General features: G+C 34.3%; 1 protein-coding gene across 3 annotated transcripts in view; it reads right to left on the bottom strand.

The window, feature by feature from the left end:
• The window catches only part of MAP3K3 (mitogen-activated protein kinase kinase kinase 3), a 52,993-nt gene that overhangs the window by 25,007 nt on the left and 15,733 nt on the right, over positions 1-12,253 (bottom strand). For all 3 annotated transcript variants that reach the window (XM_087713301.1, XM_087713302.1, XM_014055659.2), the window contains exons 2-8: positions 8,962-9,083; positions 8,275-8,364; positions 6,197-6,237; positions 4,181-4,280; positions 3,092-3,205; positions 1,855-1,975; positions 685-818 (exon numbers count right to left, since the gene is read on the bottom strand). In XM_087713301.1, the coding sequence (XP_087569427.1) occupies positions 685-818; positions 1,855-1,975; positions 3,092-3,205; positions 4,181-4,280; positions 6,197-6,237; positions 8,275-8,364; positions 8,962-9,083 (722 nt within the window). The remainder of the gene's footprint in view (positions 1-684; positions 819-1,854; positions 1,976-3,091; positions 3,206-4,180; positions 4,281-6,196; positions 6,238-8,274; positions 8,365-8,961; positions 9,084-12,253) is intronic.

Raw genomic sequence — 12,253 nt, 5'->3', positions numbered from 1 at the left:
ATAATGCTAGATTAAATGCAGGTTTACATACACATGAAAACATTAAACATGTTGGGCAAGGCCCGTAGCTCTCTAGTAAGACAAGTATGTAACATGCAGAAGGTCCCATGTTTGAGATTTGATATCACCACATAAAATAGTGTTTGCTCTGAAGCCGAAAGCCTTATGTTCCTAAAGATCTGACAGTAGTTTTCAAACACTTTCCAAAGTTGATGCTGAATTAAATTGTTACTGTAAGAGAACGGGGAAATAGTAAATATCCAGGACATACTCACCTTAATTTCATTTAAGAAACCAAATCCAATCTAATTTTAATCCAAATTCAATCCACTTTCTGGAAGCAAATGACTCCCAACACATTACCAAATGTCAAATGTAACCACTGGTATAAAGAAAAAGGTACATCCTTGATGCAAAATAAGAGAAACTCAATAGACATTGAGAGAGCTATTGCCAATTGGCATGAGTGGTAATATAGTATGGAGGGAGAAAGATTACTGGTTTACTTTGATCTATTTGAATGTAAGACAATTTGCTATGTAGCACATAAGAAGTTCAGTGGATGAAATCAATGGACATTGCAGGCTTTATTTTTTAAACATATTTTTAATCACTCTTTATATTGGTAAGTGAATATTGTATAAATATTTTTACATTGATAAATTCTTTGAACTTTGAACTTACGTTTTGTTCATTAGTTTCTGGTATAAATTCCCCTTCACTGTTTATGCTGGTATAGGACCCCTGGCGAGCAATTCGCTGCTGTCTCTCTGGGACATATCCTGGTGGGGGTGAACTTCGACCTGTATTCTGAGCGCCTGAAGATTTAATGATGCTTATTAAATGGCTGCCTAAGATAAAGAACATCTGAAAAGGAAGTGATACATTTTGATGCATTTCAAACTAAATACAAGCACCCACTTCTAGTGGGTAGAAGGTCAGTGGACCAACATTGGGAATACCGTTTGAACAAAGGATCTTACAATAAGAGAGATATTTAAAAGATTCTGTATGCGTGATTCACCTGATGATAATTTAAACAAGCATTCTGACAATGCAGAGTGATGTGACTTTGTAAATGGAAAAAGGGGGAATATGCAATCTTTAAGAAGCAGAGGAACAACTCCTTTCTTCAAGAATGAATTCATCATCAACAACCTATACACATCTCACCTCCAAGGAAGTCTTAAATCAGCAAAGAAAAGAATAAAGCTTAAAAGCAATGGCCAAGTTCACAGACATAAGAGTCCTGTCCATTTCCTCAGGTTCAATATTTCCCAAATAACAGGGCAAGACTACACTCCTGGTAATTCCACAGGATCTGTACAAATGCTGACATGTAACTGAATGCTTTTCAAAGGGCATTATAATTAATGATTTAATTGCTTTATACTTTTGTACATATGCTATGGATGAGAGATATGATATCATATGAAATTAAATAAAATTTACAAAGCTAGCACTAGAAGACAGGAAGTTATGAATAGAACAGCAACTGGAAAGGAAACAGACGGCAAGGAAAGGAGTTGTCCTATTTTTTCAGTTTTTATGGATGTGTTTCAGAATGGATATGGATGGAAATAGCTGCAAGGCCATAAATTTTAGTTCACATAACTATTAATAGTAGAGATGTGAAGGAGGAAAGAGTACATAGAATGAAAAAAGAAACGTAGAATTTATAGCATAAGGGGAAGGGGGGGATTAAGAAAAGGATTATATGCACACAATTGTCCAGGAGCTGGATAAGTTGAGTAGCTAATAACAGGACATGAAGATAACAAGCCACAAATAAAATGTTTGCAGAGCTCAATATTATTTATGGTAATTAATACAGAAACAGTTTAATACACTCACTTATGGACAGGTGTCTGCTTCGGGTTTCAAGTGGCTGGTAAGTAGTGTTTACATCTCCCATAGATTGGGAAGTTTTGATTCTTACTTGCTTTGGCATCCCTGAATGGGATGAGAGACTAATCTGTTAAAAACAAAGTGAGACTAGTAAGATTTAAATAATTTAGCATTTGAAGATTAGAATGTTTTAAAACGATGAAAGAATGAAAAAAAATAGCTGGAGTGGTATGAAAGTCTGGATCTTCATTACAGCCTACAAAAAACTTGTTGAAGACCTGACAAGAAAATGCACAAGATATTTACAAAAGGCCATGCACATTCTGAGTGCAGAACTAACTGCATCTACTAAGGATTCCTCGCAATAATATTAAAATTAATGAGGGATATATTCTTAGCAAAGACCCAATGATATATCTGCAAGTTTATATATTTTATTTTATTAAGTATAAATAAATTCAAACTGAGGTTCAAAGATATTCTGAAACTGAATTCTCAGTACTTTACAGTCTAAATATTATCTGAATTTGGAAGGCACTTGTAGAAGCAATTGGTAAATTACTTGTAGCCTTTATAAGTAAAAATTGCTTTTTTCAATAGCAAGCAAAAATTACTTTTTTAAACAGTGAAAAATATGTGATCAAATGTTAAATGTTATTTTAGCATTTATATTGCCAAGCTAATTTTATTATGACAGAGGAATTAATCTGCTATCCTCGAGATTTTGGGGATTATAATTCTCATAAATCCTAAAATTAATATTATCAGCAAACAAAAAAAGTGAATGAAATCAAACTAATGTATTCTACAATACAGAATTAATAGTTAAATTATTAAGAGATTCAAAACTTAATAAAGCTTTAAATATATGTATCAGTATGAACTAAAGATCAGAACACAACCTGAAAACATGGAAAGAAAACTGAAGATCAATCAATCAATCAATGCAATATTTAACGTAAAAATACTTTCCTTGCTTTCTAGCTAGGAATTCATCCATGCCAATATTTGGAGATTTTTCACAACCTGTAATTTCCTTACGAACAAGTTCAAGATGAACAATCAGTGATGATCAGAAATAGGATGGAAGACTAATAAATTATTGATATTCTGTTTCTGCTTTAAGCAGTGTAGTAAAGAATCTTTTAGTGAGTCAGTAACTAATACCAGTTAATGACCAATAATTTATTGTGATGATCACGACAAATGTGAAACTGAAATAGATTACATTGCTTTTACTCACATGATTTTTATCCTGAGACAGCAGTAATATTCTAAGGCTTTTCACATTTGAGCTTCGATCTAACAGATCTACTGCCTTATCAAGGTCATCTTGATTTTTCAAAGGAATAGATAACTGCAAAGAATAAATAGAGACAAAAGAGTTTGTAAAGGTTCATTACATTTTAAATTCTGAATAGCAATAAGGGACCACTTCTTGAACAAGGGGACAGCAAGGCAACACTCTTAAACTGCTTTATGCTATATGGATTTACAATAACCAGATTTTATGTAAGGAATACATATATAAGCTATAAAATAGCAAAACTGTTCCTTCAGATATATTTCAAACTATTTATTTTGCATGAAGGAAACAATTCAATTATCACCTTTTAAACATTATTATTTCTACATGCATTCCCAGAAAACCGTATATTCCTTTGAATTTATTGTAAGAACAATGTGGAAGAGAGATGAAATTAATTTTAATATTAAAAGTCAGTTTAATAATTTCAAATTTTTAAGCTGGTTTCCATGTACTATCCAATTATACTCTCCCCTTCCCCCAACAAGTGGACTTCTTCAACTTGACACTTTCTGTATTATCCCAACTATACATGCTAGAAGGGAATCTGTTTCGTAATAATTTTATTAAATTTTACAAAATTTAAAAAGATGATGAGGACATTCAATATAGACAGAAAACTGCAAACTGATTGGTTCCAATATTTTCTATTTCCTGAAAGGATAATTAATGTAGTGATCCTATCAACTGTTCCATTTATTTGAAAATTAATTATTCTCTTTGGTAAAATTCCCTTAAATGAAATGAAGTATCTTGTAATTAGTTTTCTGCCTGAAAATCAGGAACTGAAATTATTTCAGGTTTAGTTAAAATCAATACAATTTTGACAAATATTCTATTTTATTTAGGAAACGTCACAATCTTATATTTTCTGAGCAAGCACTTGCATGTTTGATTGCTCCTGAAACAAAGGGATTTACTTCTGAGTTGCTTGCACAGCCTATTGTTTTTATTTTATTTTTTGTTGGAACTAAACTTAACCCTTTTAGAAAGGAATAAAACACACTATGTAGTGTAAGTTACTACCTCATTATTCATGTAGTAGAGATCCAGGGGCTGCCCAAAAGCTGTTTTCACTTTCTGCTGAACATCTTCATAGCGGACAGGCCGGGTAAAGGGGATAATTCTGGATGGGACACCAAAATACTGATTATGGCAGCAAAGTGGGCTCTATATAGTTCATGTAACAATATGGTTTGGACAGTGTATCAAACTTTTTTCCTCCTTTTTTTTCCTTTTTCCTAAATTGTTAATATAACCATTCTTTGCTAATATTAATAAATTCTCTCTATTTTATTTCTACAGGCAGTCCCTCCACCTTGGATTCTGTTATTTATGTATTTTTAAAATTATTTTTCTAAAGAAAAAAAACCCAAAAGTTTCATTACAGATCTGACACAACTTAAACAAGATGACTGCCATAGAGTCAGGTTAGTCTATATTGGGGCAATGATATATTTTTTTGGCATTTGGTCTCTGTACTCCGCACATTGAATTTGAAATGAAACATTCAAGATATGAGCAAAGTGAAGACTTTTAGCTGTAATTCAAGGGGTTTGACAAAAATGCAACCGTTAACCATTGAGAAATATCACACACACACACACACACACACACACAGACAAAATATGCAGTCCAATGAGATGTTTATGCAAATAAAAGAGGCTACTGTTAGGCTGAAACAAATAAAATAAATCCATCAGAGATAGCAAAAACATTAGGACTAGCCAAAACAACAGTTTGCCGTTCTTAAAAAGAAGGAATTAACTGGCAGTCCCATCAACACCAAAAGGCCTGGAAGATTACTAAAATGGATGGCCACAGAATTCTGTCAGTAGTATAGCAAAAACATTAGGACTAGCCAAAACAACAGTTTGCCGTTCTTAAAAAGAAGGAATTAACTGGCAGTCCCATCAACACCAAAAGGCCTGGAAGATTACTAAAATGGATGGCCACAGAATTCTGTCAGTAGTGAAGAAAAACTCTTGCATAATGTTAAGCCAAGTCCAGAACATTTTTGAAGAAGCAGGTATATCACTGTCAAAGTCTACAATCAAACTCACTAGTAACCCTCAAGAAAATAAAGGCCAGATTAGAATTTGTCATCTAAAAAGCTGCCCAATTCTGGAATAAAATTCTTTGGACTAATGAAAAGAAAATTAACTTGTACCAGAAGGAATGGGAAAAATTTGAAGAAGAAAAGGAACAAGCTCTTGATCCAAAACATACCACATCTCTGTCAAACATGGTGGAGGCCATGTTACCACAGGGTCATGTATAGCTGTCAGTGAAACCAGGTCACTGGTATTTATTGATAACCTGACTACTGATAAAAATAGGATGAATTCAGAAGTGTACAAGGCTGTATTCTCTGCTTAGATTCAGCCAAATTCTGCAAAACTAACAGCATGCTGCTTTCTATTGCAGATGGATAATGACACAAAACATATAGCAAAAGCAATCCAAGAGTTTCTCTAGGCAAAAAAGAAAGGGATATTCTTCATTGGCCAAGTCAGTCACCTGATCTTGGTGCAATAGAAGGTTCACTTACTGAAGGCAAGACTGAAGACAGAAAAATCCACAAACAGCTGAAGGCAACTGCAATAAAGTATCTCAAAGGAGGAAATTCAGCATTTCTCATGTGAATGGGTTCCAGAAATGCAGGCAGTCACTGATTGTAAATGATTTTCACCCAAGTATTAAAAAACCATCTTGTATTTGTAGTTATGTTAGTTCATTATTTATAAGCCATCAAAAATTGGAGTGAGTGTATTAAAATAGCTGTAACTTCTCAATAGTTAATGCCACACTTTTGTCAAACCCAATGAATTAAAGCTGGAAGTCTTCCCTTCACTCATATCTTAAGGGTTTCATTTCAAACACAATGTGATCAAATGCTAAAAAACTTAGCACTGTCCCAATATAAACAATCCTGACTATATATCTGAATTGCAGTAAGGTATGTAAAAAGAAACATCAATATGCATATATATATATATATATATATATATATATATATATATATCAATATCAAAATCTTACCGTCTTTCCCCATTATGTTCAAACTTTATCCTGATGTCACTCTGCCAAAACAAAATTATTCATGTCGCCAATTAAATACTTCGATAATTTTTATTCAGTTTATAAGAAAAGTAGCTCAGAGGATATTTTATCATTTAAATTTGTTACTAATTGGCCAGCATAGAACCCAATAAAACAATTAAAATCATATACAGACAGGCCAGGCTAAAACAATTGTAACAACAAGAAACCACAACAGGGTCCCCCAAAATAATAGTTCTAGACCTGAGACCAAAGCCAGGTTTAAGAGCCTCCCAGAATGCCAGGACTGCCTGTAACTTGGGGTGAGGAGTGGGATCTGCTTCAGAGTACAGGGATTAAAACAGAGAAGGTATACTTCCTGAATACCTAAGGTGACAATATTTAATAGTAGGGATGTGGAGCAGACCACTCTTCTGTGGGCAGAGACATTTGGAGACAGACAGATTCTAATGTTTTGCAGGGCTTTATGGTAATAACTAAGTGAATTGCACTTGGAAGCTGACTGGCAATCAATTCAGATTTCATAGCAGTAGTGACACATGGACATATCCAAAAGTGCTTGTTACTGTTTGCACCATGGCAGAAGCTGTAGCTTCTGGATGGAAGAGACACTCCATATGGAATAAACTGCAATATTCTAGTCATGAAATCACCAGGGCACGATTAACTGTCTGAAGGACTTCTAATTATTTATTAATATTAATTTATTTATTAAACAACTAATTCCCACAACACTATCAAACTATCTGGCAGTATTACCATCATTATTCTCATCATCCACTATTACCTACTTATCTCCTCATGACTCTAACTTGGTTGCTTGTATCTTACAATTTATATTGATTACTTAGTATCCTAGTATGATTTATGTTGATTACTTATTTATTATCCATGACCGTCACTAAGTGTTGTATCTAATGTTTTATGAGGAATTCATTTTTACAATGACTATGATAGTGATCTTTCACTATTGTTGTATGTACAGTGAGAGCTTGTGCACCGGAGACAAATTCCTCCTAATCATACTTGGCCAATAAAGAATTCAATTCAATTCAATTCCAATTTCTATTCTCATTAAACTTATATACTACCATCTTACCTAAATGTGACTCTAGGCAGCTTACAACAAATAAAAGTAACATGGTAACATTAAAACAATAAATATTAACACTAAAATTGACTTAGAAATTAACAAAGATATAAAATGCACAAGGGAAGGGAGGTGGACAAGGCACAACTAGCACACAAGATGAATCTGTATGAAGGCTTTCCTGGCAACAACTCCCACCAGCTTTTTGATTCTATGATCAGATTAATTATCACCAACCCAATCCAGGTTTCTGAAAAATACCTGACATCTTCTGTTTCAGATGAGCAAACGATACCAATCCTTACATTTCTCACCAAAATGCTTTCTTAGCTTAACATTTCTTGTATAACCCAAGTAGTTTCTAGCAATAGCAATAGCATTTAGATTTACATAGTGCTTCATAGTGCTTTACAGCCCTCTCTAAGCAGTTTACAGAGTCAGCATATCGTCCCCAACAATCTGAGTCTTCATTTTACCAGTCTTAGAAGAATGGAAGGCTGAGTCAACCTTTGTGTCATGGCCCTAACCCTCTGCTTTTCAGAAAACCTTAAAGACATGGATATGTTCCCAGGCATTAGAGTCAGACTGTTAATTGGAGTCTGATATTGTTTCATACGTATCAAATTGATTTTGTACCCTGGCTCTCATTAGTTCGATGTTATATAGTAATGTTAGCTTCCCAGAGTTCCTGCAGGGAGACCGGCAGCCACATAAATTGAATGAATGAATAAAACCCTGCATTCTACCTTTAACAATTAGTTCTATCAAGACAGAGTCTTGAGTCTCACATATTTACTTCTGGATATAACACAAGATCTGAAACTAAGGTATGCTTTTCTAGTTGGAGAAATTCAGAAAAATTCTGCTTTTCATTTTAGTTTTTTTCAAATTAATGCTATTTGCATTATTTAAAAGCTATACTACTGGCTAAACAGTCAATACTAGAAGAAAACTTTTTTTTTTTTACCTGTGTCTTTTTTTCCTCTACTGCAAGACTATTTTGTTTTCTTATCATAAGGTTGTTTAGGAGACCTGGGTTGCTGGCACTGTGTTTTTTCTTAAAGAGGGAAAAAAAACTCAATTATTTATTTAGACGAGAAAAAGTCAAAATTGTATGACAGGTTAATGAGAAGTGTAAGAGTGTGTAGAATGAATGGAGTATGTTTGTGAAACAACCTTAAAGGTATACTGGTAGGAAGTATCTGAGCATGGAGAGAGAGGGATGGAAGATATTTGTTTGTCTGTGGAAATATTCGTCGGCATAATGGAGTAATTTAATATCTGGAATATTTTCCATCATGATAATATTCCCAATTACTTGAGTTTTATATAGCTCTCAATATAGAATTTATTGACAATTTTGGAAAGATCAGGATATCCAAACAGAAATGGCACAGCTATAACTTGACTATAGTGCATACTAGTAGCAGTATCCATCTCTCTTGAATTACCTTTGATAACATACACTATCTCCTCCAAATTGAAAATAATGATAGAATCTTTGGGCATTGGAGCAGAGTAAAATATGTCACTGAGATTGCTAAGAACTCTGGGTCCAGTTGCTGAAAGGTAATGTGACTGGAAGAGTTAATTCCTGAGCAATGTTTCTACTAGCTAATGATAAAGAAGATTCTACTTATCAGGAATGTATTACCTGTCTATTGGAATGTGGGGAATCTTTGTTCTTCATGCTGTCAAAACCAGACAATCTGGGACGTCGGCTCATTTGGAGGGCAACCAAGTCCTTCATGATAGAATTCAAAGCCTCCTGTTCATCTGAAACAATGAAAGCAAAGATTTCTAATGACTGGCCTATTTTTAGAAAGGAAAGTTTCCTACCCCCACTTTATTTTGTCTATTATTTATTACAATTATTTATATTATGACTTTAATAATCTCCCCCAAACATCTGGCAAGTAAACAAAGGATAATAAACATTTTATCATATTATATTAACAAAACCCTCTCAGGATATTTCTACTACGTGCATATCCAAGTTACAATGTATTAATCTCCCTTCAGATTGGCTACGATCATTTTTAATTTTTCTCCCTTTTACTGCTTGCACTGGGTCAAGTCATCACTAAATTACACAGGGAGTCCTCAGTTTATGACTGGTTTCTTAGCAGCCATTTGAAGTTACAACCTACCTGAAAAGGAGACTTATGACCTGAATCAGAGGATCTAATGCTTGTTGCTCTCTTGCAGCTATGTAATTGCACCATTTGTGTGCTCACAAACACAGCTGAATTTACAGCAATTTGCAGCATCCCATGGTTACATGACCATGTTTTACAACATTTTTGTCGAAAACCGGCACTTACCTCCAGTTTGGTAAAACTGTACTATAGTACCCCATGGTTTGTCTTAGTGACCACAGTGTTTGCTTAATGACCACAGTGTCCATTTAACAGGTTCAAAAATGTTGTAGAATCAGATTGATCCATTTTATGATCATTGCAACTTACGATTACAATCAATTAGCAGACTCCATTACAGTTATAACTCAAGGACTACCCATACTGCTTCCACTGCAGTACTATAAACTTCTGTCCCTTCTTGAAGAAATTTTATCTAGTTCAGGTGCATAAGCAAAGACCCAAAACAATATTTTCTAATATTAATATTACATAAAAATTGGACTATTACTATCTGTGAAAAAGTTCATAACTTGGAGTACTGAATGAAAAACATCATATATTTACAGAATATTAGTAGTAATTGGCTTAACAAAATTTGTCAATTTTCAGTCTTGAAATTACATTTTTACTAAAGGAGAAACAAGAGGGAAAAGAGAATCAGTATTTCTATATGGCCTAGATTTAATTCACTGCTTATTCATTAAATTATAAAATCATATTTTGAAGAAAACCATGTAATTTTAATACCCTGAAAATGTTTTTTATTTAATTTTATAGATAATTAGACGTAGATATATAAATAGAGATGTAATTTAGATAATTTTTTCTCTTAGTTACGGGTAGTTTAGTTTTTGTATTTTATGAGGTTTTTTAAAGATTTGCCGAAGTTTTTGGTTCCCCCCCTTTCTTTTCTTGATATTATTTGTATTTTCTTTCTTGTCTCACTAAGTATGGTAGCTACTTTATATAATATGTTTGTTTTCTTTTTAAAATGTATATAGTCATTTATACAATGGTAAAATAATCATATTATTTAATTTAAATATAACTTTTCAAAATAATATCAACAATATATTAAACTTTACATTCCTTGGCAAAGGCTTGGGTGAAGAGCCAGGTCTTCATAAGTCTTCTAAACCAGGGCTCCCCAATCCCTGGGCCACGATCCAGTACTGGGCAGCGGCCCATTCGAAACCAGGAACCAGGCCAAGCAGCAGACGAGATGTGAATCAGGGGTGAAATCCTACCTTCAGGCTGGTTCACCTGAACCAGTAGTAAAAAAATGCTGCTATTCGCTCAAACTAGTAGTAAAAAATGCTTAACAAAGTAAAAAAAAAAGTTCCAATGATTAGCTGGGCTGCGCAATGATAGGAACATTTTTAAAAACTTTTTTAGCATTTGGGATTTGTTTTTGCTCCCAGGAGGCTTCCCTGAGACCTGCTAGGCCAAAAATGGGGGGTGGGGGGCACTGTGAAAGAAAGAAAGGAGGGAGGGAAAAAGGAGAGGAAGGACCACAAACCTGGTACTAGACACAGCTTCATAGGATACCTTGAAAGAGCACAGCAATCCATGCCTGGAAGGGTCCTGGAGGTCATCTAGTCCAATCTCCTACTCCAGCAGGATATTGTTGAAGTGAATTTCTGTAGCCACGCCCACCCGTCACATGACCCCCACCAGAACCGGTAGGAAAGTTTAGATTTCACTGATGTGAATGCACATAGCTCCATTTGCACAAGTGGTAGGCGCATCCATGATCACATGAAGCTCCATTTGTGCAAGTGGAGGGTGCACGTGCCTGCTGCTTGTGCAAATGGAGTTATGTGAGAGTTCATGCGCCTGCCGCTCACACAGAACCATCCCCTCTCGCCCCGTTGGTCCACGAAACTGGAAAGGTTGAGGATGATTGTTCTAAACAACAACACAATGGGAGCCTGTTACCTAGAGAAGGTAGCATGCCTTCTGCATGCAACAAGAAACACCAAATGCTATTTCATTTAGGCTTTAATGCTCTTATATAAATTGAGTATATAGAATACTTCGATTACCTAATAACAGCATGTAGATCTAACCAAATAGAGGGAGAAAGCTGCACCTACTCTTCTTTTAAATAAGAAATTCAGCCATAAATTAGTGGGCAATGCTCCAACCACAGAAATTTAGGAACACTGAGAGCAAATCATTTGCTGCTTATAAGAATGTAAAATTAATATATTTTAATTTATAATACTTGCAACTTGCTCCAATCCCAAGAGTCTGTATGATGTAACGTCAACAGCTTTGTTCCTTATGCCATCCGTCTTGTAAACTCACAGGATTCTTTTTCTTTCGCCATATATATGTATACATTTGAACTAGACTGTTCTGCTTTTTTGTGTCGTATATGTATGTATATGATACTAGTTGGTTTTTGAGAGCTGAATGCAACAAAATTTAATTTTAATGCTGATTAGTATACATTTAAAGTGACAATCAAGTTCTATTCTATTCTATTCTATACTATACTATTCTATTCTACTCAACAGAAAGGAGAAGTTAAAAATAGTTATATTCAAATCAATATATAAAAAAGGTTAACATTTTTAATGGATGCCTATAATCAGTCAGCTGATACCAAAAGCCCAAGTAAATAAAATAGCTTTAACTTGTTTATAGAACATTTCATAAAGTGAAAGTTTTGCCATTCTTACATTTCATTAACCTTAGGAGGGAAGAAAATTTAGGATCTCTTTCAGATAGGCAGACTCAATTCTTGCAAGATATTGTCTGAAATATCTTTCTATAATACCCTTTGGGGCAGGGGTAGGT

Source organism: Thamnophis sirtalis, unplaced genomic scaffold, assembly GCF_051295495.1.
Source record: "Thamnophis sirtalis isolate CommonGarterSnake01/CBP01778 unplaced genomic scaffold, rThaSir2_p1.2 scaffold_4, whole genome shotgun sequence".
Taxonomy (NCBI): domain Eukaryota; kingdom Metazoa; phylum Chordata; class Lepidosauria; order Squamata; family Natricidae; genus Thamnophis; species Thamnophis sirtalis.
The sequence above is the reverse complement of the archived record's forward strand: the minus strand, read 5'-3'. Positions and strand labels throughout refer to the sequence as shown.